Genomic DNA, 27,469 nt, shown 5'->3' with positions numbered 1-27,469 from the left:
ATGTCAGTTGTGGTATCCATTAAGTAGGCCTCCGTTATTTGGACTGAGTTTTAGGTAAAAGGCTTGTTCGCAGAGTATACCTTTAAAGAGACTCTGAAGCGAGAATAAATCTCGCTTCAGAGCTCATAGTTAGCAGGAGCATGTGTACGCGCCGCTAAACGGGGGTCCCTTCACCCCCAAACCCCCCACTGCGACACTTGGTCGCAGACTTGGTCGCTCCTGGAGGCAGGGCTAACGGCTGCAGCCCTGCCTACAGTCGCGTCTATCAGCCGCGCATCGCCGCCTCTACCCCGCCCCTCTCAGTGAAGGAAGACTGAGAGGGGCGGGGGAGAGGCGGAGATACGCGCTGACAGACGCACGTGGGGCAGGGCTGCGGCGGTTAGCCCTGCCCCAACCAGGAAGCGCTCCCCCGCTGCACGGAGGGGGATTTGGGGGTGAAGGGACTCCCGTTAAGCCGCGGGATAGCGGCGGTTTAGCAGGGGCACACGTGCCCCTGCTATCTAGGAGGTCTGAAGCGAGATTTATTTTCGCTTCAGACTCTCTTTAAGTAGAGTTTCTTGCAGAAGAGATGATGCAAGCAGATACTGAAAAGATGTTCCTAGTACAAAGTCTTAGGCCTACACTGCCCCAGACAGACTACGGGAAAAAGGAGCTAGTCTACTTTAGGGGACCCACCGTAAATCCTCATAGAGAATTTGAGCTGTGCTGAAAACGGAACAAATTTCTGCTTTCAGCTCTTTTAAACCCCCACAAGTTATAAATCTATGGAAAGCTGAGAATCTGCTCTAACGAATGAGCAAAAGGTGAAACTCACCGTGTACGAGGCACCGAACGTCCGCGATCGCGGCTCCGTCGGCCATCTTGGTTCTGTGCTGCTCATATTTTTCTCCCTCCTCATTGGAGGGATTGTTAGCTGGAGGCGTGCCAGAGAAAAAAAAAAGTGAAATGTTTTCTACTGGCTTTATATTACTACTGCGCTGGGCGGTGTGTTGGCAGATGGGAGGGGGGAGCAGAAGGATGTAATTTCCTATCTGTTCGGCACAGTTTAATTTCAGTCGGCCAAACTATTATTTTCACAGCCCTGAAGGTCGGTAGACGTGATAACTTGTGAGTCTTGTGAGTCAGTTTCTGGCACGCCCCCAGCTAACAATCCCTCCAATGAGGAGGGAGAAAAGTATGAGCAGCACAGATGTAAGATGGCTGACGGAGCCGCGATTGCGGCCGTTCGGTGCCTCGTACACGGTGAGTTTCACCTTTTGCTCACCGAAAGTAGCATCCTGATCCACAGGATAAAGACATGATCTGACCTTTTTTAACACTTTTTTAACACTTCTCTCTGAAAAATATCCAGGGGGCTCCCAGGGGAGACGGGGGGAGAAGGTAGACCTGCACAGGCGCAATCCGCTACCCGCACCGGTTTCCTCCCTTCCACCGCCTCCCCATTTTCCATGAGCAATTCCCCAAGTATGGCCAGTATCTCCTCATCCTGTGCATCCAAATCCGTAGCCAGTTGGGATGACTTATCCCCACACACTTCAACTTGTCTACTGGTTTCAACATTTTTACAAGAGAAAAACTTGTGTACATTAATTTTCCGTATGGCTTCATTTAGATCTGCTTCAAAAGTATTTATTTGGAATTTCCCTGTGAGACAAAAATTCAAACCCCTGGATAACACAGATATACAATATTCAATATTCTATACGATATTCTATAACGTATGCTGTATATATTAGATAGGCCTCAGGGCTTGGTAGTTAGATGTAACATAGTGTAGACAGAAGATGACCTGATTACCCTTCAACAGGAAGGTAATCAAGAAGCTGTAACGCAACGGACTTACTACAGAAGATTCTGCTTTGCTAAGATGTAACAAACTGTATCTGTATATCTGTTTACTGAATAAACACTTTGGAACTTGGAAGCCACCTAAAGAAGTTCTATCTCCCATGCTGTTTTGCTGTGATGAGAGTCGTGTTTGCAGCTCTTAAGGTGCCCATACACTCGTCAGATTGGCAGCAGACAGATAAGAAATGCATCTGATGATCTATCTGATGCGTTTTTAGAACATTTTTTACCAGGATAGAATTCCAACAGATTTCAGTTTGAAATCTGTTGAAATTCGATCTGATGGCATTTTTTTGCCATCAGATTTCCATTAAGGCCAATGCAAACTGATAAGCAATCTCATCAGATCGACCTAAATTTTCCACCCTGCTAGTTCGACGGAAATCCATCGAAATCGATCGAAATCGGCCGTCGATCGGTCGATCGGCCAACCGATTTGCGATCGATCGATCGATCGATCGACCGCGATCGATCGATCGGCCAGAAAATCGGCTGAGTGTATGGGCTGCTTAACTAATGAGTCTGCCGATAGAAACATATAGTTTCTTACACACAGCGCCACAGCTCCTCCCCTGGCCGCATCCAGCCCTGCAGGTAGAGCACAGCGCCACAGTGACACCTCCGGCCGCTTACAGCCCTGTAGTGTCATCACAGCGCCTCCTCCGGCCGCATCCAGCCCTGCAGGGACAGCACAGCGCCTCCTCCGGCCGTATCCAGCCCTGCAGGAACAGCACAGCGCCTCCTCTGGCCGCATTCAGCCCTGCAGGGACAGCACAGCACCACAGCGCCTCCTCCGGCCGTATCCAGCCCTGCAGGGAAAGCACAGCGCCACATCACCTCCTCAGGCCGCATCCAGCCCTGCAGGGACAGCACAGCGCCTCCTCCAGCCCTGCAGTGACAGCAAAGTGCCACAGCGACAACTCCGGCCGCATCCAGCCCTGCAGGGACAGCACAGCGCCACAGCGCCTCCTCCGGACGCATCCAGCCCTGCTGGGACAGCACAGCGCCTCCCCCGGCCGCATCCAGCCCTGCAGTGACAGCACAGCGCCACAGCGACAACTCCGGCCGCATCCAGCCCTGCAGGGACAGCACAGCGCCACAGCGCCTTCTCCGGACGCATCCAGCCCTGCAGGGACAGCACAGCGCTTCCTCCGGCCTCATCCAGTCCTACAGGGACAGCACAGCGCCACCTCCGGCCGCATCCAGCCCTGCAGGGACAGCACAGCGCCTCCTCCAGCCCTGCAGTGACAGCAAAGTGCCACAGCGACAACTCCGGCCGCATCCAGCCCTGCAGGGACAGCACAGCGCCACAGCGCCTCCTCCGGACGCATCCAGCCCTGCTGGGACAGCACAGCGCCTCCCCCGGCCGCATCCAGCCCTGCAGTGACAGCACAGCGCCACAGCGACAACTCCGGCCGCATCCAGCCCTGCAGGGACAGCACAGCGCCACAGCGCCTTCTCCGGACGCATCCAGCCCTGCAGGGACAGCACAGCGCTTCCTCTGGCCTCATCCAGTCCTGCAGGGACAGCACAGCGCCACCTCCAGCCACATCCAGCCCTGCAGGGACAGCACAGCACCACAGCGCCTCCTCCAGACGCATCCAGCCCTGCAGGGACAGCACAGCGCCTCCTCCAGCCGCATACAGCCCTGCAAGGACAGCACAGCGCCTCCTCCAACTGCATACAGGGACAGCACAACGCCTCCTCCAGCCCTGCAGGGACAGCACAGCGCCACCTCCGACCGCATCCAGCCCTGCAGGGACAGCACAGCGCCTCCTCCAGCCGCATCCAGCCCAGCAGGGACAGCACAGCGCCTCCTCCAGCCGCATCCAGCCCTGCAGGGACAGCACAGCGCCACAGCGCCTCCTCCAGACGCATCCAGCCCTGCAGGGACAGCACAGCGCCTCCTCCGGCCGCATCCAGTCCTGCAGGGACAGCACAGCGCCACAGCGACACCTTCGGCCGCATCCAGCCCTGCAGGGACAGCACAGCGCCTCCTCCAGCCCTGCAGGGACAGCACAGCGCCACCTCCGACCGCATCCAGCCCTGCAGGGACAGCACAGCGCCTCCTCCAGCCGCATCCAGCCCTGCAGGGACAGCACAGCGCCTCCTCCACCTGCATCCAGCCCTGCAGGGACAGCACAGCGCCACCTCCAACCGCATCCAGCCCTGCAGGGACAGCACAGCGCCTCCTCCAGCCGCATCCAGCCCTACAGGGACAGCACAGCGCCACCTCCGGCCGTATCCAGCCCTGCAGGGACAGCACAGCGCCACCTCTGGCCGCATCCAGCCCTGCAGGGACAGCACAGCGCCTCCTCCGGACGCATCCAGCCCTGCTGGGACAGCACAGCGCCTCCCCCGGCCGCATCCAGCCCTGCAGTGACAGCACAGCGCCACAGCGACAACTCCGGCCGCATCCAGCCCTGCAGGGACAGCACAGCGCCACAGCGCCTTCTCCGGACGCATCCAGCCCTGCAGGGACAGCACAGCGCTTCCTCCGGCCTCATCCAGTCCTACAGGGACAGCACAGCGCCACCTCCGGCCGCATCCAGCCCTGCAGGGACAGCACAGCGCCTCCTCCAGCCCTGCAGTGACAGCAAAGTGCCACAGCGACAACTCCGGCCGCATCCAGCCCTGCAGGGACAGCACAGCGCCACAGCGCCTCCTCCGGACGCATCCAGCCCTGCTGGGACAGCACAGCGCCTCCCCCGGCCGCATCCAGCCCTGCAGTGACAGCACAGCGCCACAGCGACAACTCCGGCCGCATCCAGCCCTGCAGGGACAGCACAGCGCCACAGCGCCTTCTCCGGACGCATCCAGCCCTGCAGGGACAGCACAGCGCCACCTCCAGCCACATCCAGCCCTGCAGGGACAGCACAGCACCACAGCGCCTCCTCCAGACGCATCCAGCCCTGCAGGGACAGCACAGCGCCTCCTCCAGCCGCATCCAGCCCTGCAAGGACAGCACAGCGCCTCCTCCAACTGCATACAGGGACAGCACAACGCCTCCTCCAGCCCTGCAGAGACAGCACAGCGCCACCTCCGACCGCATCCAGCCCTGCAGGGACAGCACAGCGCCTCCTCCAGCCGCATCCAGCCCTGCAGGGACAGCACAGCGCCTCCTCCAGCCGCATCCAGCCCTGCAGGGACAGCACAGCGCCACAGCGCCTCCTCCAGACGCATCCAGCCCTGCAGGGACAGCACAGCGCCTCCTCCGGCCGCATCCAGTCCTGCAGGGACAGCACAGCGCCACAGCGACACCTTCGGCCGCATCCAGCCCTGCAGGGACAGCACAGCGCCTCCTCCAGCCCTGCAGGGACAGCACAGCGCCACCTCCGACCGCATCCAGCCCTGCAGGGACAGCACAGCGCCTCCTCCAGCCGCATCCAGCCCTGCAGGGACAGCACAGCGCCTCCTCCACCTGCATCCAGCCCTGCAGGGACAGCACAGCGCCACCTCCAACCGCATCCAGCCCTGCAGGGACAGCACAGCGCCTCCTCCAGCCGCATCCAGCCCTACAGGGACAGCACAGCGCCACCTCCGGCCGTATCCAGCCCTGCAGGGACAGCACAGCGCCTCCTCCAACTGCATCCAGCCCTGCAGGGACAGCACAGCGCCACCTCTGGCCGCATCCAGCCCTGCAGGGACAGCACAGCGCCTCCTCCGGACGCATCCAGCCCTGCAGTGACAGCACAGCGCCTCCTCCGGCCACATCTAGCCCTGCAGTGTCATCACAGCACCACAGTGCCTCCTCCGGCCGCATCCAGCCCTGCAGGGACAGCACAGCGCCACAGCGTCTCCTCCGGCCACATCCAGCCCTGCAGTGTCATCACAGCACCACAGCGCCTCCTCCGGCTGCATCCAGCCCTGCAGGGACAGCACAGCGCCACAGCGCCTCCTCTGGCCACATCTAGCCCTGCAGTGTCATCACAGCACCACAGCATCTCCTCCGGCCGCTTCCAGCCCTGCAGGACAGCACAGCGCTACCTAGCGATCCAACCGCTTCCGACCCTGCAGTGTCACCAGAGTCACCTTCAGCAGCACCTCTCCCTCATTCCATGTGCAGCCTCCCCTCTTCCATGTGTATCATCCATGTGCAGCAGCCCCCTCCCATTCCATGTGCAGCTCCCTCCTCCATGTGTATCATCCATGTGCAGCAGCCCCCTCCCATTCCATGTGCAGCTCCCTCCTCTATGTGTAACATCCATGTGCAGCAGCCCCTCCACAGCGACAACTCCGGCCGCATCCAGCCCTGCAGGGACAGCACAGCGCCACAGCGCCTTCTCCGGACGCATCCAGCCCTGCAGGGACAGCACAGCGCCTCCTCCGGCCTCATCCAGTCCTGCAGGGACAGCACAGCGCCACCTCCAGCCCTGCAGGGACAGCACAGCACCACAGCGCCTTCTCCAGACGCATCCAGCCCTGCAGGGACAGCACAGCGCCTCCTCCAGCCGCATCCAGCCCTGCAAGGACAGCACAGCGCCTCCTCCAACTGCATCCAGCCCTGCAGGGACAGCACAGCGCCTCCTCCAGCCCTGCAGGGACAGCACAGCGCCACCTCCGACCGCATCCAGCCCTGCAGGGACAGCACAGCGCCTCCTCCAGCCGCATCCAGCCCTGCAGGGACAGCACAGCGCCTCCTCAAGCCGCATCCAGCCCTGCAGGGACAGAACAGCGCCTCCTCCAGCCGCATCCAGCCCTGCAGGGACAGCACAGCGCCACAGCGCCTCCTCCAGACGCATCCAGCCCTGCAGGGACAGCACAGCGCCTCCTCCGGCCGCATCCAGTCCTGCAGGGACAGCACAGCGCCACAGCGACACCTTCGGCCGCATCCAGCCCTGCAGGGACAGCACAGCGCCTCCTCCAGCCCTGCAGGGACAGCACAGCGCCATCTCCGACCGCATCCAGCCCTGCAGGGACAGCACAGCGCCTCCTCCAGCCCTGCAGGGACAGCACAGCGCCTCCTCCAGCCGCATCCAGCCCTGCAGGGACAGCACAGCGCCACCTCCAACCGCATCCAGCCCTGCAGGGACAGCACAGCGCCTCCTCCAGGGACAGCACAGCGCCACCTCCGGCCGTATCCAGCCCTGCAGGGACAGCACAGCGCCTCCTCCAACTGCATCCAGCCCTGCAGGGACAGCACAGCGCCACTTCTGGCCGCATCCAGCCCTGCAGTGACAGCACAGCGCCACAGCGACAACTCCGGCCGCATCCAGCCCTGCAGGGACAGCACAGCGCCACAGCGACTTCTCCGGACGCATCCAGCCCTGCAGGGACAGCACAGCGCTTCCTCTGGCCTCATCCAGTCCTGCAGGGACAGCACAGCGCCACCTCCAGCCACATCCAGCCCTGCAGGGACAGCACAGCACCACAGCGCCTCCTCCAGACGCATCCAGCCCTGCAGGGACAGCACAGCGCCTCCTCCAGCCGCATCCAGCCCTGCAAGGACAGCACAGCGCCTCCTCCAACTGCATACAGGGACAGCACAACGCCTCCTCCAGCCCTGCAGGGACAGCACAGCGCCACCTCCGACCGCATCCAGCCCTGCAGGGACAGCACAGCGCCTCCTCCAGCCACATCCAGCCCTGCAGGGACAGCACAGCGCCTCCTCCAGCCGCATCCAGCCCTGCAGGGACAGCACAGCGCCACAGCGCCTCCTCCAGACGCATCCAGCCCTGCAGGGACAGCACAGCGCCTCCTCCGGCCGCATCCAGTCCTGCAGGGACAGCACAGCGCCACAGCGACACCTTCGGCCGCATCCAGCCCTGCAGGGACAGCACAGCGCCTCCTCCAGCCCTGCAGGGACAGCACAGCGCCACCTCCGACCGCATCCAGCCCTGCAGGGACAGCACAGCGCCTCCTCCAGTCGCATCCAGCCCTGCAGGGACAGCACAGCGCCTCCTCCACCTGCATCCAGCCCTGCAGGGACAGCACAGCGCCACCTCCAACCGCATCCAGCCCTGCAGGGACAGCACAGCGCCTCCTCCAGCCGCATCCAGCCCTACAGGGACAGCACAGCGCCACCTCCGGCCGTATCCAGCCCTGCAGGGACAGCACAGCGCCTCCTCCAACTGCATCCAGCCCTGCAGGGACAGCACAGCGCCACCTCTGGCCGCATCCAGCCCTGCAGGGACAGCACAGCGCCTCCTCCGGACGCATCCAGCCCTGCAGTGACAGCACAGCGCCTCCTCCGGCCACATCTAGCCCTGCAGTGTCATCACAGCACCACAGTGCCTCCTCCGGCCGCATCCAGCCCTGCAGGGACAGCACAGCGCCACAGCGTCTCCTCCGGCCACATCCAGCCCTGCAGTGTCATCACAGCACCACAGCGCCTCCTCCGGCTGCATCCAGCCCTGCAGGGACAGCACAGCGCCACAGCGCCTCCTCTGGCCACATCTAGCCCTGCAGTGTCATCACAGCACCACAGCATCTCCTCCGGCCGCTTCCAGCCCTGCAGGACAGCACAGCGCTACCTAGCGATCCAACCGCTTCCGACCCTGCAGTGTCACCAGAGTCACCTTCAGCAGCACCTCTCCTCATTCCATGTGCAGCCTCCCCTCTTCCATGTGTATCATCCATGTGCAGCAGCCCCCTCCCATTCCATGTGCAGCTCCCTCCTCCATGTGTATCATCCATGTGCAGCAGCCCCCTCCCATTCCATGTGCAGCTCCCTCCTCTATGTGTAACATCCATGTGCAGCAGCCCCTCCACAGCGACAACTCCGGCCGCATCCAGCCCTGCAGGGACAGCACAGCGCCACAGCGCCTTCTCCGGACGCATCCAGCCCTGCAGGGACAGCACAGCGCCTCCTCCGGCCTCATCCAGTCCTGCAGGGACAGCACAGCGCCACCTCCAGCCCTGCAGGGACAGCACAGCACCACAGCGCCTCCTCCAGACGCATCCAGCCCTGCAGGGACAGCACAGCGCCTCCTCCAGCCGCATCCAGCCCTGCAAGGACAGCACAGCGCCTCCTCCAACTGCATCCAGCCCTGCAGGGACAGCACAGCGCCTCCTCCAGCCCTGCAGGGACAGCACAGCGCCACCTCCGACCGCATCCAGCCCTGCAGGGACAGCACAGCGCCTCCTCAAGCCGCATCCAGCCCTGCAGGGACAGAACAGCGCCTCCTCCAGCCGCATCCAGCCCTGCAGGGACAGCACAGCGCCACAGCGCCTCCTCCAGACGCATCCAGCCCTGCAGGGACAGCACAGCGCCTCCTCCGGCCGCATCCAGTCCTGCAGGGACAGCACAGCGCCACAGCGACACCTTCGGCCGCATCCAGCCCTGCAGGGACAGCACAGCGCCTCCTCCAGCCCTGCAGGGACAGCACAGCGCCATCTCCGACCGCATCCAGCCCTGCAGGGACAGCACAGCGCCTCCTCCAGCCCTGCAGGGACAGCACAGCGCCTCCTCCAGCCGCATCCAGCCCTGCAGGGACAGCACAGCGCCACCTCCAACCGCATCCAGCCCTGCAGGGACAGCACAGCGCCTCCTCCAGGGACAGCACAGCGCCACCTCCGGCCGTATCCAGCCCTGCAGGGACAGCACAGCGCCTCCTCCAACTGCATCCAGCCCTGCAGGGACAGCACAGCGCCACTTCTGGCCGCATCCAGCCCTGCAGGGACAGCACAGCGCCTCCTCCGGACGCATCCAGCCCTGCAGTGACAGCACAGCGCCACCTCCCGCCGCATCCAGCCCTGCAGGGACAGCGCAGCGCCTTTTCCGGCCACATGTAGCCCTGCAGTGTCATCACAGCACCACAGCGCCTCCTCCGGCCGCATCCAGCCCTGCAGGGACAGCACAGCGCCACAGCGTCTCCTCCGGCCACATCCAGCCCTGCAGTGTCATCACAGCACCACAGCGCCTCCTCCGGCTGCATCCAGCCCTGCAGGGACAGCACAGCGCCTCCTCTGACCGCTTCCAGCCCTGCAGGACAGCACAGCGCTACCTAGCGATCCGACCGCTTCCGACCCTGCAGTGTCACCTCCAGCAGCACCTCTCCTCATTCCATGTGCAGCCTCCCCTCTTCCATGTGTATCATCCATGTGCAGCAGCCCCCTCCCATTCCATGTGCAGCTCCCTCCTCCATGTGTATCATCCATGTGCAGCAGCCCCCTCCCATTCCATGTGCAGCTCCCTCCTCCATGTGTAACATCCATGTGCAGCAGCCCCTCCTCCCATTCCATGTGCAGCTCCCTCCTCCATGTGTATCATCCATGTGCAGCAGCTCCCTCCCATTCCATGTTCAGCTCCCTCCTCCATGTGTAACATTCATGTGCAGCAGCCCCCCTTATTCCATGTGCACCATTCATGTACAGCAGCTCCATTCCATTCCACGTGTAGCCTCGTCTTCCATGTATGACATTCATGTACAGCAGTCCCCTCCCATTCCGTGTGCAGCGCCCCTCTTCCATGTGTATCATCCATGTACAGCAGCCCCCTCCCATTCCATGTGCAGCGCCCCTCTTCCATGTGTATCATCCATGTACAGCAGCCCCCTCCCATTCCATGTGCAGCCCCTCTTCCATGTATAACATCCATGTACAGCAGCCCCCCCATTCCACGTGCAGCCCCTCTTCCATGTGTATCATTCATGTACAGCAGCCCCTCCCATTCCATGTGCAGCTCCCTCTTCCATGTGTATCATCCATGTACAGCAACCTCCCTTCTATTCCATGTGCAGCCCCCTCTTCCATGTGTATCATCCATGTACAGCCCCCTCTTCCATGTGTATCATCCATGTACAGCAGCCCCTCCCATTCCATGTGCAGCCCCCTCTTCCATGTGTAACATCCATGTACAGCAGCCCCCTCTTCCATGTGTAACATCCATGTACAGCAGCCCCATCCCATTCCATGTCCAGCCCCCTCTTCCATGTGTATCATCCATGTACAGCAGCCCCATTCCATGTGCAGCCCCCTCTTCCATGTGTAACATCCATGTACTGCAGCCCCCTCCCATTCCATGTGCAGCCCCCTCTTCCATGTGTAACATCCATGTACTGCAGCCCCCTCCCATTCCATGTGCAGCCCCCTCTTCCATGTGTAACATCCATGTACAGCAGCCCCTCCCATTCCATGTGCAGCCCCCTCTTCCATGTGTAACATCCATGTACTGCAGCTCCCCTCCCATTCCATGTGCAGCCCCCTCTTCCATGTGTAACATCCATGTACTGCAGCCCCCTCCCATTCCATGTGCAGCCCCCTCTTCCATGTGTATCATCCATGTACAGCAGCCCCTCCCATTGCATGTGTTGTGGCTAGGAGTGTTCTGAGCAAGCAAAGTTACAGGTCATAATACTAGCGTGATCAGGGAGGCGCGTGGCTGGGACCATGTAAGTGCAGTAGGCCGCCATTTAGCCAAGTAACGGACTTAATCCCTTTGTTCCCTTCACCTCAGGTACACAAAGTTCTGCATTTGCTGCATGCTTTTCAGGTGTGTGATTCAGACACTACTGCAGCCAAAGAGATCAGCAGGATGCCCGGCAACTGGCATTGATTAAAAGGAAATAAATATGGCAGCCTCCTTATCTTACCTTCATATGTCCTTTAAAGTAATATCAAACCAAATCTGAAGCTTTAAGAGAGAAAGAACTTTATCACCTTTATTTGCTCTATAATTAAACGTCAATATGATACCCCACTGTTATGACTGTAGTGAAGAGTCAACCAATATGTACTGTTTATCTTCACTTTCAATAAAGAGGTTTGATAGCAAAAAAAAGTCAATGTGATAATCTGTCCTGCAGCTACAATGATATTAATTCGCTTCAGTGAGGTGTACATATTTATTTAAATGACATCAGACTAGTCTTATAGTGCTCCATATTAATGTTTTACTAGGTTTAATGTTGTCAAGTGTAATTTTGAGTTTCACCCCACTTTAATCAAAACAAAGTAAAGCAAGGTGAGATGAGGACTGCTGGTTTTCCTCAGAGTTCTGTTTTAACTCCCCAGCATCCACCATCATGCATTATCAGCTTTGGGTGGACTGTCCCTTTAAACACAGACGGTTGCCTTTTCTCCAGACATAAAGATGATTCTAAAGAAATCAGCTGGTCCTGTTTGCTTTCACTAACTTTATTACACACAAAGACATAACAGGAATGAACAACTTGGATGAAAAACTGCTTTTCATTTAGGCCCGGTTCACATTAGCGTTCCCTTTCCCTTTTCCAGATCCGGACCGTATACTGTACAAACGGAACGTACGTTCCGCATAGCAATGCAAAGGCTATGCGGACGTTCCCACCTGTCCGTTCCGTACAGTACGGAGCCGGACGCTTTTCCAACATGTGCCATTTTTCGGTCCGGATCATCCGGCCCACGCACCCGGACCGGAGCCTGACTACACCATCCGGAAATATAAAAAGCAATGGGAAACGGAAGCACAGAACACACTGGAGACAAACACCGGACGTTCTTCCCCACTTCCTATGCGTATTTATAGCGGGCATTTCGGATGGGGACACATGGGCCCAGCATATCTGGAGTGGAGCAGCAGTGACACACGTGCTGGAGCTGTTTTGGCAGTATGTCGGAGGTGGAGGTGAGGCCTACAGCGGAAGACCTGATTCTACAGGTGCACCAGGTGCACCTTCTGCAGACCCCAACAAATTTTAAGGTATTTTGTTATTTTTTTTTCCCCCCACGGATGCGGATGGCAGCCTGAAACAGTCCTGATGCAAACAGACCGGATCCGATCCGGATCGGACCCGTACGGTTCCAATCCGGATCAGGTCCTGATACGATCCGGTCCGTTTGCATGCCAAAACGCAAGTGTGAACGGGGCCTTAGAGAAGTATTAATGAGAATATGCCTCTACCTGTCCTCACTGCTGCAAAAGGACAGTTGATAGTTTATAGCAAACAAATACTTATGGGATGTATCACCATAGCAACAATTTATGTGTGATTATTGCATACAACTATTTGTGGGAGTTATCACCATAGCAACAATCCATGTGTGATTATTACCGAGAAACAGGAGCGTGAACATGAAATGTGAAATACTTCAGCAAACAAGCTTAACACCCGGCAATAAGTGTATGTGGAATGTCCGCCACCAACTCCTCATATCCAGCCTCCGAACTGCAGCTTGTTGGGTAGGTAGACGCGAGTCAGGTAGGTAGGTGAAAGGGAGGACAGGGCCTGGATTTCTGCTTTCATTTTCCTGGACGACATGATCTCCAGCTGCCAAACATAAATGAGTGCATTAGACAGGACACTGACCATACATGGACAGATATGATTGCATGTAAATCTGTTCCGCCAAATTTATATAAAAGGCCGAAATGTCAAAATATAGTTTATAACAATGTTTTTTTTATGTTTTCTCCATCTTTATCTCCAATAGAATAATAAATGTTAAAATAACGGTATTAAAAGGGTGCTTGGTGAAGCCGAAATGTCAAAATATCGCATATAACCACTTTTTTTTTTATGTTTTTTCATGAATATTTCAGTTTGACTAATAAAAATAGTAAAATAACATTATTTAAAGAGACACTGAAGCGAGACTAAATCTCGCTTCAGGTCTTATATATAGCAGGGGCACGTGTGCCCCTGCTAAAACGCCGCTATCCCGCGGCTTAACGGGGGTCCCTTCACCCCCAACCCACCCCCCGCAAACCTTGGTCGGAAAATGGTCGCTGGAGATATCCTTCCTGGAGGCAGGGCTAACGGCTGCAGCCCTGCCTCCCAGCGCGTCTATCAGACGCGCATCTCCGCCTCTCCCCCGCCCCTCTCAGTGAAGGAAGACTGAGAGGGGCGGGGGAGAGGCGAAGATACGCGTCTGACAGACGCGCATGGGGCAGGGCTGCGGCGGTTAGCCCTGCCCCAACCAGGAAGCGCTCCCCCGCTGCACGGAGGGGGTTTGGGGGGACAGGGACCCCCGTTAAGCCGCGCTATAGCGGCGTTTTAGCAGGGGTACGCATGCCCCTGCTAGCTATGAGGTCTGAAGCGAGATCTATTCTCGCTTCAGACTCTCTTTAAAGAGAACCCGAGGTGTGTTTAAAGAATGTTATCTGCATACAGAGGCTGGATCTGCCTATACAGCCCAGCCTCTGTTGCTATCCCAAACCCCACTAAGGTCCCCCTGCACTCTGCAATCCCTCATAAATCACAGCCGTGCTGTGAGGCTGTGTTTACATCTGTAGTGTCAGTCTCAGCTGCTCCCCCGCCTCCTGCATAGCTCCGGTCCCTGCCCCCATCCCTTCCGTCCAATTAGCAGGGAGGGAAGGGATGCAGGTGGGGACTGGAGTTCTGCAGGAGACGGGGAGAGCAGCAGACTGACACTATAGAGATAAACACAGCCAGCTCTGACAAGCTGTTTGTCAGCAGCGTGGCTGTGATTTATGAGGGATTGCAGAGTGCAGGGGGACCTTAGGGGGGTTTGGGATAGCAACAGAGGCTGGGCTGTATAGGCAGATCCAGCCTCTGTATGCAGATAATATTCTTCAAACCCACCTCGGGTTCTCTTTAAAGAGTGCAGGGTGACACTGAATTATGTGTAAACAATAAATACCATTGTATATTGTGGTGGTAATGACGATAGTAAAACATTAGTAAATGTTACTGATATTTTACTACAAATAAACCTAACCTTACTCTCACACAGAACCCTCCCCCCTCCATCTAACCCTAAGACCCCTCCTTCCTGGAACCTCAGAATCAGCTTTATTCGCCAAGTACGCGGAATGACGTACCCGGAATTGTTTTTGGTACACATGGCATGGCAGTCGAACATATACAAACATAGCAAACATATATAACATAGCAAACATAGCATGTACTGCATCAAAAATAACATAATACACATGGAGTGAGCCTAGGGAACATGCATTCAGGGCAAGGGCCAGGGGATGGATGAACTGGTCATGGGGGGCTCGAGGTTGAGTTCAGAAGGTGTATCGCCTGAGGGAAGAAGGTATTCCAGCGTCTGGTGGTTCTGGATGGGATGGCTCTGAAACGGCGGCCCAGTGGGAGAAGCTTGAAGAAGCGGTTGCCGGGGTGGGAGGGGTCTTGCGAGATCTTGATGGCTCTTGTCCTCATTCTGGTAGTGTGGAGAAGATCAAGGGGCGGCAGGGGCACTACGATGATCTTTTCTGCGGTGCTGATTACTCTATGCAGTTTGTACTTGTCCCTGGCAGATGCCCCTGCATGCCAGACAATGAGAGAGGAGCACAGGATGGATTCCACGGTAGCCGTGTAAAAGCTCTTGAGCAGTTCACGCGGGATGCCGAATTTTTTCAGCTGGCGCAAGAAAAATAGCCGCTGCTGTGCCTTCTTCTGGATTTTGGTGGTGTTCTCCCCCCATCTTAGGTCATTAGTAATGGATGTGCCGAGGAATCTAACGCACGGAACCCTGGAGACCTCGGTCTCCCCAATGTGAACTGGAAGGAGGGGGGGGCGGGCGCTTCCTATAGTCCACAATCAGTTCAACAGTCTTTGCCGCATTGAGGACGAGATTGTTGTCTTTGCACCGGTTGCAGATTCTGTCTATCTCATAACGATAGGCATGCTCGCTATTCCTGCTGATGAGGCCGATGATTGTTGTGTCATCTGCGAATTTAATGATCTTGACAGAGTCATCGGTTGAGGTGCAGTTGTTGGTGTATAGAGAGAACAGGAGTGGGGACAAAAGACACCCTTGCGGTGCTCCTGTGTTAGTTGTTCGCTCGCTGGAGTAGCAATTGCCAAGCTTAACCTTCTGCGATCTGTTTGAAAGGAAGTCTCTAATCCACCTGCAGAGGTAGGGGGCTACTCTCAGCTGTGCAAGGTTGGCAAGCAGGATGTCAGGGCAGATGGTAATCCTAAGACCCCCCTTCGTGATGCCTAACCCTAAAACCCCCCTTCCTGGTGCCTAACCCTAAAACCCCCCTTCCTGGTGCCTAACCCTAAAACCCCCTTCCTGGTGCCTACCCCTAAAACCCACCTTCCCGACACCTAACCCTAAAACCCCCCTTCCTGGTGCCTAACCCTAAAACCCACCTTCCCGACACCTAACCCTAAAACCCCCTTCCCGGTGCCTACCCCTAAAACCCACCTTCCCGACACCTAACCCTAAAACCCCCCTTCCTGGTGCCTAACCCTAAAACCCACCTTCCCGACACCTAACCCTAAAACCCCCTTCCTGGTGCCTACCCCTAAAACCCACCTTCCCGACACCTAACCCTAAAACCCCCTTCCTGGTGCCTACCCCTAAAACCCACCTTCCCGACACCTAACCCTAAAACCCCCCTTCCTGGTGCCTAACCCTAAAACCCCCTTCCTGGTGCCTACCCCTAAAACCCCCTTCCTGGTGCCTAACCCTAAAACCCACCTTCCTGGTGCGTAACCCTAAAACCCCCCTTCCTGGTGCCTACCCCTAAAACCCACCTTCCCGACACCTAACCTTAAAACCCCCTTCCTGAGGCCTAACCCTAAAACCCCCCTTCCTGGTGCCTAACCCCCCCTTTCCTGACACTTGACCCTAAAACCCCCCTTCCTGACAGCTAACCCTAAAACCCACCTTCCTGACGCCTAACCCTAAAACCCACCTTCCTGACGTGACACCTAACCCTAAACCCCTACTCCTGACGCCTAACCCTAAAACCCTCTTCCTGACACCTAATCCAAAACCACCCTTTCTGACGCCTAACCTTAACCCCCCCCCCCCTACTTCCTGACGCCTAACCCTAAAACCCCCTTCTGATGCCTAACCCTCTGAGGCTCCCTAAGTTAGCGGTCTAGAGATTGTTGCCACTTTTATTGGCCTTAGGAAGCGGGCTCAGACTGGTGAAACACACTGCCTGTGCTTTGTTATTAAAAATTCTTTGTCTTAGAATTTCGTCTCTGAAGTAAGCCACCTCACTTGTTTCTTTTTAGTTGTTTTTAATGTATTTTATACAACCAGGGCGCCGCTTTCTATCCCTATATGTGCTAAATCCATCCCTCAACGTCCCCCATTGAAGGGGTATAAGCATCAGCCACTGTGTTTTACACGAGCCTAGTGTTTTTTTTTTTTTTTTTTTAATCAAGGAGAGCACCCAGCCCCAAGTGGAGCCGGGTTCATTGTCTCCACCTGCTGCCAGTGGTCGGTTGCCCCTAGCAACCCACCTTGGTGAGTAGACCTTTTGCTTAATTCTTTCCAAAAATTGTGTTACTTTGACATACTGCACCATTGTGCTACCATTTTCTCTCGTATCTTTTGCTCCAGGGAGCTCACACATCCCATCCACTTTGTGGTCTGTTCGGAAATCACTCTTTTTATGTTTTTTGTCACGAGTTAAAAACAGATAGCATTTTGGGTTTTCCTGCATGACACACATGTTCCTGTTTATTTCACTGCAATCTGAAAAATGGCAAATGATGGCGGAAATTGTGTGTGGGTCTTCTCGCTCACCTCTCTCTGCCACGGCGGCTGGTTGGCCACGTACGGCCTTCTCTGCAAGCTCTGCAGTTTCCTCTGGTCCTCCTCAGACAATGGGATCAGGGCTTGTGCAGAGACATATAACCTGAAACAGAAGCAGGGCATATGGAAATGCTGTCATTGTGAGCTGCAAGGTGTCGGGTAATGCAGACCTGTACAAAAATATCTCTAATGGCTTTACTAATCAGGTCTAAAGCTCAACACACACACCATACAATCTTGGTTGTATAGATTTACCAAATCTTGTTTTATCAATCGAGCCACTGATGTGGCTCGATTGATAAGATCCGACAGGTCCGATCTCACTGCCGCCGATTCCCTGCTCATTCTCCACGAGCGGACAATGGCAGGGAATCGAGCAGAAGATAAGCGGCGCCGGCGGGGACGAGGGGGGATCGAATCCGACGCACGCGCGGGCGAGCGGGGACGTGCGGGGATGCGGAAGAGGCGATCCGGCGGCTAATCGAGCCGCCGGATCGCTACGTCTAGACCCAAGCGTAAGGGCCAACAGATTGAAAATATCTTGAATGATTGATTGGATAAGCTCTTATACTACATGAAAGTGGTAAGATTGAACAACCAAGATTGTATGGTGTGTGTTGAGCCTACGGGTGCCTGTAGATCTAGCGATGATGGGTAGATCGACTAAGCGACAGATCTCCCTCTGATTAAATCTAATTAGAGAGAGATGTGTTGGCTGCCCATACACCACAGGCTGATTTCAGATCGTGCATTGTAATTTCACCTGCCCAGCTGCACTGACTCGCGGTCTAATGTGAGGCTGTGTATACCATGTGGCATGAATGTGACGTTGCTCACACATGCCTGGTAACACTGAAGGGAGACGGTGGAGGAGAACGGGATTAGTCGCAGTTGGACAGGTGAGATGTACAATGCACAGGCACCAGGGGCAGAACAATTATAATTGGGGGTATAGCGTCCGGGAGCGTGTTGGGTTTGTGGTGATAATGTCATTGACCACGTCAGAGCGATTTTCCAGCATGCTCGATCATTACATTTGTCAATCAGGCATGCTTGTTGTGGCACCAATTTTCATCCAATTTGATAACGTTATCAAATTGGATGGTCGTTCGAGCCACAATATTGCTAGATATATAGCCAGTTTAAGAGGACCAGATAGTATTTATTTTTTAAGTACTTCTATAGTATCAATCAAATCGGACACCACCAAAGTTGCTGGCTAGAGGTGGCCAGTGAGCAGCTAATAATTGCAGGTCGCATGCAAATCTAGTGCAAATTGTATGCACCTTGAAATTTGACCAGTTAAAATCAAGTGAATTCGATTGGACCAATTCCAAGCTGCATTTTTTTTTTTACTTTATATAGCGCCAATATCTTCCATAGTGCTGTACAAATGAAATGTGCATTAAGCTACATGCATATCGCTGTACCATGAATGCATAATGGCAAAATGCTACGACTGTTTCTACAAGCGCTGCGTCCTCTCACCTCTCTATGTCAGACGGCAGCAGGCCCAGCCAGGCGATAGATGGGACTGTTAGATTGTGAGCTTCGAAGGACATTGCCTGCAGGAAAAGACATGCGGATGGGTGAGATGGATGGATGCCAGCGCTAACCTACACCAAGCTGAAAATATACCTGAAGTGAGAGGGATATGGAGGATGCCCTATTTATTTCCTTTTAAACAATGCAAGTTGCCTGGCAGTCCTGTAGTATTAGAGGCAGGGCTAGCTCTAGGAACAATGGGCAAGGCCTGGTCTAGCTACAATGGGGCCCCAAGACAAAAGTAACTTGGGGCCCCCCTGAGCATTCCCCCCCTCCCCAGCAAATTCACCACCCTGGGCCCCCGAGGTGGTTGCCAAGCCCCATCCGACCCTTCAGTTGCACAATATCATTAGGTGTCCATCATCTGTCCCTAAAAGCATTGCTGGGGTCCCCATTATTCCCCCTCTCTTTTACCCTACAAATGCAGAGAGTACATATAGCAGAGTCTTATCTAATCCAGGCAGGACAGAGGAGGCAGCACAATGCTCTATGCTCTGGACTTAAGCTGGCCATACACTAGGCCGATTCCCGCCAGATCGACAGCAGATTCGATCACTGTCACATCGTTCCCGCAACACGCCGAATTTCGATCCATTTCGTCCGATCCCGTCGATCGCTCCGTGCGGAAAAGTACCGTCGATCGCCCACGGGTAGGGAGCGCGTCGCTAGCGGCGTTGGAGTACCCGACGACCGACGCAATATAGCCCGCATACATTACCTGCTCTGCCGGCACGACTGCCCCCGGTCACCGCTGCTCCGTCTCTACGCTGGTCTAGTGTCCGGGCCCGGCATGCATGCTTCACTTCTTCTAGCCCGGCAGGAAGTTTAAACTGTAGAGGGCGCTCTACTGTTTAAACTTCCTGCCGGGCAGGAAGAAGTAAAGCATGCCGGACCTGGAGACCAGAGCGGGGACAGAGCAGCGGTGACCGGGGGCAGTCGCGCCGGCGGAGCAGGTAATGTATGCGGCGGGGGGGGGGGGGGGGGGGGTGAGCGGCAGCAGCAGCAGCAGCACAAAAGATTGTGAACGGTTTCAGGCTGAAATCGGTTCACAATCTGTTTGCAGTAAAGGTAGCCATACGATCCCTCTCTGATCAGATTCGATCAGAGAGGGATCTATCTGTTGGTCGAATCTGATGGCAAATCGACCAGTGTATGGCTACCTTTATTCTTTTACTAATCTCCTGCAGGCATGAATAGGGTCACCATAGCTGGAGATAGGGGGAGGGGGGTGGACACCTTGGGGGGGCCATTCAATAGACGGAGGTGTATTGAAGAAATACACTTTCAAGCATGCGCACAATGAATGCCAAACATTTTAAAATCTCTGCATCGCCATTGACACGACTTCCGGGCGCCGCACATCGCTGCGGGTGTTCACCGATGACGCGCTGCTGTCGTCATGTCAAATTTCATGCTTCCATCGCACTGAGGTAGGTATGAAAGGCCCAATAGGTTTTTAATTGCTATAGCGTTATATATATATATATATATATATATATATATATATATATGCTATAGCACCTAGATGCCCAATAGGTAGATCGAGACCGACTGCTGAGTAGATCGCGGCCTCCTGGCCACGTCCCAACAAAAGTTGCTCCCAGTAGCTGTATTATCGCGGCTGTATGGCCGCGTCTCATCACATTCTGCTGCCGCTGCTCTCGGCCAATCAGGGAAGGTATACCCCTGCTATAGCACAATGAAAATGGCCCAGTGTGAAAGGGGCCTAAATGTATTAAAAAAAACATGCAAATGCTCAGTTTATTTTTTGTTAACCACAAATGCAATTTAATGCGGTAACGGGCCTGTAAGTGATTAGGATATAAAGCAAGTTGCTTGGAAACTGTACTCACCACTGAGCCATATTTATAGATGCACATGATCTCTATTCCTGTTATAGACATACAAAAAGTGATTTAAAAGGGGGTTGTAACATTCAAACATACAAAAATGGCTAAAAGTAGTGGCCCAATTCTATATGTAAGCCCCACTTTTTTCTTAAAATAGGTCCCTATATGGCAATAGATCAGTTTACTTTCAGAGCACCCTGGGATGCCAGTTTACTGTCAGAGCACCCTGGGATGCCAGTTTACTGTCAGAGCACCCTGGGATGTCAGTTTACTGCCAGAGCTTCCTGGGGTGTCAGTTTATTGCAGAGCACCCTGGGATGTCAATTTATGTCAGAGCACCCTGGGATGTCAGAACTGACATCCCAGGGTGCTCTGCAATAAACTAACATCCCAGGGTTCTCTGCAATAAACGGACATCCCAGGGTGCTCTGCAATAAACTGACATCCCAGGGTGCTCTGCAATAAACTGACACCCCAGGAAGCTCTGGCAGTAAACTGACACCCCAGGGTGCTCTGACAGTAAACTGGCATCCCAGGGTGCTCTGCAATAAACTGACATCCCAGGGTGCTCTGACAACAAACTGACATCCTAGCTTTCTCTGCCAATAAACTGAAATCCCAGGGTACTGGGCTGACATCCTACATACCCCCTAATTTTTTTGTATTTTTTGTGCAGGGTTGTGAGAAGTCGTTTTTTCTAGCTACAGTAACAAGCCTTTCTTAAAATGCAAATAACGGAAACCCATTTGCGATAAGAGAAGACACTACGCCCAGAAGGTAATTGAACCGCACCCCCCCCCCCACCCCACTCACAGAAACACACACTCTTGAAAAAATTATAATGACTGCTGTGAAACCACCTCTAGGTCCCATGGCCTATGACAACTTCTGCTGCTTCAAACAAAAATTGTAATGACTGCCATGGAACCACCTCTATATCCCATGGCCTACGACAACTCCTGCTGCTCCAAACAAAAATTGTAATGACTGCCATGGAACCACCTCTATATCCCATGGCCTACGACAACTCCTGCTGCTCCAAACAAAAATTGTAATGACTGCCGTGGAACCACCTCTAGGTCCCATGGCCTACGACAACTCCTGCTGCTCCCAAAAAAAAATTGTAATCAGGATTGTGATTCAGCCACCACTAACGCCAAAGTTATCAGCAGGACTGCCAGGGAACTGGTATTTGTTTAAAAGGAAACGTCCATTAGGTTCCCTTTAACATTGTGGAAATTGTTCCGCCAGAATGCGGAATTCCACGGGGATCCGCTGGAGTGTAGTGGTAGCGGAATTTCGTTATAGCGGAAGGCAGAATTACCGCGAGATCGGAAATCGCCTCTTCCGATCATCCCTACTTAGCACACAAATCAATCTGATCCATTTTCTGCCCACCAACAGAGCTTTCTGTTGATGGGCTCTGATCGCTGCTTGCTTTTTTTTTAAATTTATTTATTTGTAATTCTATTTTTAATAAAAAAATTTTTTAAAAAATGCTAATTTTTTCTCCCCCCGAGAACCAATCAGGGCGATCCTCTCTCATAGGCATCAGCCTATGAGAGGGGATCGCCTGCTGAGCCGCTCCAGGTGACAGCCGAGTGACAGGGCTGTCTCCAGTACAGTGCTGCAGTAGATCGCAGTGCTGTACAACAAAAAGAAACAGTGGTTTCTGCCAGCAACGATCGGCATTGCCAGACTGTTTACGGAACTCCACTCCATCACTCAAGCAGGGATGCGCGTGCACCCGTGATTCCCGCTAATCTCCTCCCCAGGACTTGATGCCCTTCAGCGTTAGGCGGTCCTGGGGTAGCCACTCTGCGGCCACCGATTGGCGTTAGTAGAGTCGTTAAATAGGGTGGTTATTGCATTCATCGCTCAAGCTATGTCTATTAACCTCCTTAGCGGTATGGACGAGCTCAGCTCGTCCATTACCGCCGGAGGGTGCCGCTCAGGCCCTGCTGGGCCGATTTTATTCAAATAAAAAGGAGCACACGCAGCCGGCACTTTGCCAGCCGCGTGTGCTGCCTGATCGCCGCCGCTCTGCGGCGATCCGCCGCGAGCAGCGGGTCCCCCCAGCAGCCCGAGCCCTGCGCAGCCGGACCAATCAGTTCCGGCCATCGCTAAGGGCTGGATCGGAGGCGGCTGATGTCAGGACGTCGGCTGACGTCCATGACATCACTCCGCTCGTCGCCATGGCGACGAGGAAAGCAAAACAAGGAGGGCCGCGATTCTTGTTACTTCTGATCGCCGGAGGCCTTCTAGTGGGCTTCATAAAAAAAAAAACCTCCCGCAGCCGCCCTGGCGATCTTAATAGAACGCCAGGGTGGTTAAAATGCACACAAGCGTTTTTTTACATAACCGTGATGGCTTATAGCACCGTTGACGTAACAGCCTCACTGGATCCCCCTGTCCCATCTACACGTAGTGTCCAGGATTCGATAATTGTGGCACTTTCATGTCCCCTGAGGCCAAATGGTTTTCCGCTTAGCTGCAACAAGACCTCCGGCAGAAGCCCGTGTGAACCGGCACATAAAGTGAACCTGAGGTGAAAATAAACTGATGAGACGAAACAATTACTGTATATTTATCCTCCTACTCCTAAAAATGACTTTTTTTTTTAGCTATCTCAAGGTTTTATTTTATATTTAAACATTTACAAAGTAGGTTGAATGTTTTACTGTCTCTAATCAGTGTCAGCCTATTAAGGGTCCCAGAGTTAGAAAAAGGTCAATAGTTCATGTATTTTATCTCTCCCTGCCCTCAGAAGTTGTGTTCTGCCAGGAAAAGGTTTATGGCTGTAATTTGCTTATCAGTGATTTTTACTATACTCCCAACAAACTACCAACAAGCTCGGGTACAAAATCAGATACTTGCCTAAAGAGAGGGAAGCCTCAGGGCCCTTTCACACTGGCGCGGTGTGTGGTGCAGCATTTTACCGCAGCCTACCGCTAAGGCAATGGCAGTCTATGGGGGATTTCACATTGCCTGCGGTGCGCTGTGCTGGAAGTACCCTATCTAACACAAGCGCATACCTAAATTACTGTGCAGCTCCTGCAGTGAACTGTAAGTCATTTAATTCTATGGCAATGTGTGTGTTTTCAAACTGACCACTGCAGTTTTGCGGGAGGCGCATGCGCGGATCTTATTTTAACAATACGTTTCTGCCCACATCATTGATTCGCCAAAAGGAAGTGAGCATCACTTCCTGCTTGGCCTGCTGCCAGTTGGGGATTTTCTGCCATCCCCGAAGGCCTGTTTTTGGCGGTGCGGCCAATTTCAGAGCTTCCCTCGGTATTCTGATGTCCCCAGCCACTGCGCCCCATCGGGGCTGCACAGCTTCTCTTCCTGCAGCGTGGCCCTGCACTTGCCCACTTGTGCATGCCCTGTAAGCTGCACCCACTCATGTACGAGCAGTTCCGTGCTACTGTGCATGCAGGCTCGTGCAGCTACTGCGTGGCCACGCTCAAAACAGAGGAGAGTGGCGCTAATGGATTGTAGCCGCGCTCAGCGACGGGGGACATCAGAGCAGGGAGGGAAGCCTCAATAGGATCCAGATGCTTCCCTCTTTCCAGGTAAGCATCTCATTTTGATTCCCGACCTTCGGCTTGGGATCACTTTTAAGCCCCGTTCACATCTGATCATTTTGCCAGCGATTTCAGCAAAACGCTCAAGCGCTAGCGCTTTTTAAAGCGCTAGTGCAATAATAACCTATGGGCGCCTTCTCACTTGGGCGGTTTGTGTTAATCGCCAATGATTAATGCAAATTGCCAAAGGCAGATTTGTATCCTGCACCATTTAAAGGCGATCGCGTTTAGTGCTATAGAAGCGCTAATCGCAATTGTGGAAAATCACCCCAAATGTGAATGGCGATTTTTCGCGTTAATCTCCAAAAATCGCCAGAGCAAAATACTAGAAAAAGCGCTAGCGTTTTGCAAGTGTGAATGGGCCCTAAAGCTGAAAGTCTGCACTTCAGCTGCATCGGAGTTGTTTCATTTAAAAGTCATTGGGGTCTATTCATAAAAGGCTGTGCGAAGAAAAAATCTCGTCTGGAAAATACCGCATTCGGTATTCTAGACTTTTGTGTGCCGATTCATAAAAATGTTCACAGGTGCAGTAGAAGTTTGGTAAATTACCGAAGCCCATTGACAAAAACCTTTGCGGTAACAGCAGAGCAGTGTGGAGTGTCGCTGTGTAGTTCAAAGCTGTTCCGTGCGGTGAGGAAATTACATTAGAAGATGCATCCCAACATCCCTTTAGATGTACATGTTTTGTTATGCTGCCTCTGCTTGCTCTGAATCTGTCTATACGTTTTTCTTAACATTCTATTTAAAGAGGCACTATGGAGAAAAACTGTAAAATGTAAAATATGTGCAAACATATACAAATACGAAGTATGTTTTTTCCCCTATGGAGAGCTGGACTAGTCCAAAACCTGTCGCTTCTGTCCGATTTCTACTACCTACTGTAAGTGACAGCAACATAGAAGAAAAGTCGTTTATGGCTCATTTTACTGCATGTTGTAGGCTTTACGAATTGACATTTACTGACATTTGTTGGGGTACTTACCACATAAGTCGGTAATTTACCTCACTTCTCGATAAATTTCAGTTTTTCATACGGTAACAGCCTTTATGAATTGACACTTTCCCAAGTGCTTGGTAAAGTCAGCTGTTTTCTGCATTACCGAATGTGGTAATGCTTTATGAATCCACCCCACTGTGGTGACGTTCAGAACCAAAATTAGAAAAAAGTTGTCTCTGTCCAAATATTTATGGACCTAACTGGAAATGAATAATACTAGTAATAATACCGTGCCTCTCCATCCCTCAGCTTGATTTGATTACCCTAAGAACACAAACAACTTGCTAGCAGTCAGAATGGTGTACCGTGTGGGTCAGCGTCCACCAAAGTGAAGATGGGAATGTGGAAGGTGTCCCAGAGTTTGCGCACGAAGAGCCTGGTGTTCAGATCGGGAACTCCTTTTCCCTAGAGGCCGCAAACATCACACATTACCAGTAATCTTCCTCGGGCTCATGAGATTCAGACCAGGGCTAAGAACTGCCACATCTTACCGTGACGAGGATGCAGGGGCCACACTTCCCACAGAAGTCGTCATCGAGGAGCCGCTGGAAGGTGGCGTCCTTCTCAATAATGAGGACAAAGCGGGCGTGAGTTCTCATATCTCTATTGTCAAGGAGGAAGAACGGAGGTAACAAAGGTTACCCAATGCCCACAATAAATACTAGGCAAGTCTTAAATCTCTGCAGTCACTTGAGATCACCTCATGTCTGGCAGTGGACTGGTGTGGCTAGGACTGGTGAAAAGTCTACACTGATTGCCTGGTGGGTCAAGTAAAGCAGGCCATAGAAAAGGGTTAATATGATGGAAGAAGGCAGACTATAGGCAGACATAATTCTCTAGAATAGGGGTGTCAAACGCAAACACAAAGTGTGCCGAAATGGAATGCTAGGACCAAGTCACGGGCCAACCTGAATGTCTAGTAACCACCCTCTTCCCTAATAAAGTTCTCTGGTGTCTAGTGCACCCCCCCCCCCTTTCACATACAGTTCCCTGGTGTCTTAGGGCCACCTCCCTCCTCTATACAGTTCCCTGATGTCTAGTGGTCCTCCTCCTCCCCCTATTAAAGAGAACTTGAACTGAAAATAAAATGTCAAAATAACAATACCTCCTGCATAGTCTACTCCTCAATCTCTTTCTCCTCTCTTGCATTCCATTTGTCCATTGTGATCAATGGAATTCTCCGTCCTCCATTTTAAAAATGGCTATTACCCCATAACAGCTTCCTGGCCAGCACACTGTTCAACTGTAATATCGCCCACTTGAGCCATAGGGAAAAATAGACATTACCTTGCAGATTCAGTTGTCACTGACTAGAGCTGCTCAAATTTGGAACCGGGAGACATCCGGATAATTCTATCCGGATATCTCCCAGTTACCTGTGCGGGGTGGCCGGGGGGTCAATCTTACCTGTCTGAAGTCTTCTTCGGTCCGTCCCTCGGCGCCTCCCAAGATGCGGTCCAAGCGGCGGTCACGTGATTACAAACACTTCCTCCTTCCAGGTTGAAGTGTTTGTAATCACGTGACGCGCGTGGAGTGCATCAGGAGGCGCCGAGGGATGGACGAAGAAGACGTCAGACAGGTAAGATTGATTACCCCGCCCACCCCGCACAGGTCTACTGGGAGATATCCGGATAGCAATTATCACCCGGTTCCGGATTTGAGCAGCTCTATCACTGACAGCTCTCTGATATATAACTGACAGCAACTGGTATATTTCAGTTCTGACAAAATATTGTCAGAACTGGAAGGGATCATTGTAACAAGAAAAAGATGAGCTTCTGAGAGGAACCGACAGGTAATAATGTAATTTTCATTTGCAGCTACATCATGTGTTTATTTTAAATAATTTTACTCGCTTCAGGTTCCCTTTAAGTTCACTGTTATCTAGCACACCCCCTCCAACATATAGTTCCCTGGAGTCTAGTGCCCCCCTCCCCATACAGTTCCCTGGTTTCTAGTGGCCCCCGTCCCTTCTCTATACAGTTCCCTGGTGTTTAGTGGTTCTCCTCCCACCTCTAAATAGTTATCTGGTGTTTAGTAGTCCCCCCTTGCATCCATTAACAGTTCCTTGGTGTCTAGTGACCCCCCTCCCTTTTACAGTTTCCTGGCATCTAGTGCTTTCCCCCTCCCTCCGCCATATGACTTCCCTGGTGATCTAGGGCTTCACCCCCAATATAGCTTCCGTGATGGTCTACAGTGGGCCAAACATAATGTTGAATGGGAAAACTACTTGAGGGCCAAATCTGATAGCT

The 27,469-nt window shown here is 53.7% G+C and overlaps 1 protein-coding gene across 10 annotated transcripts in view; it reads right to left on the bottom strand.

Moving 5' to 3' along the window:
• Positions 1-11,909: 11,909 nt before the first annotated feature.
• Positions 11,910-27,469, bottom strand: part of SPO11 (SPO11 initiator of meiotic double strand breaks) — a 693,959-nt gene continuing 678,399 nt past the window's right edge. For all 10 annotated transcript variants that reach the window (XM_068263152.1, XM_068263153.1, XM_068263157.1 and 7 more), the window contains 6 exons: positions 25,709-25,818; positions 25,523-25,622; positions 20,637-20,674; positions 18,727-18,803; positions 17,230-17,341; positions 11,910-13,037 (listed from right to left, as the gene is read on the bottom strand). In XM_068263152.1, the coding sequence (XP_068119253.1) occupies positions 12,918-13,037; positions 17,230-17,341; positions 18,727-18,803; positions 20,637-20,674; positions 25,523-25,622; positions 25,709-25,818 (557 nt within the window). In that variant the 3' untranslated portion in view covers positions 11,910-12,917. The remainder of the gene's footprint in view (positions 13,038-17,229; positions 17,342-18,726; positions 18,804-20,636; positions 20,675-25,522; positions 25,623-25,708; positions 25,819-27,469) is intronic.

This window comes from Hyperolius riggenbachi, chromosome 12 (genome assembly GCF_040937935.1).
Source record: "Hyperolius riggenbachi isolate aHypRig1 chromosome 12, aHypRig1.pri, whole genome shotgun sequence".
Lineage (NCBI taxonomy): Eukaryota > Metazoa > Chordata > Amphibia > Anura > Hyperoliidae > Hyperolius > Hyperolius riggenbachi.
The sequence above is the reverse complement of the archived record's forward strand: the minus strand, read 5'-3'. Positions and strand labels throughout refer to the sequence as shown.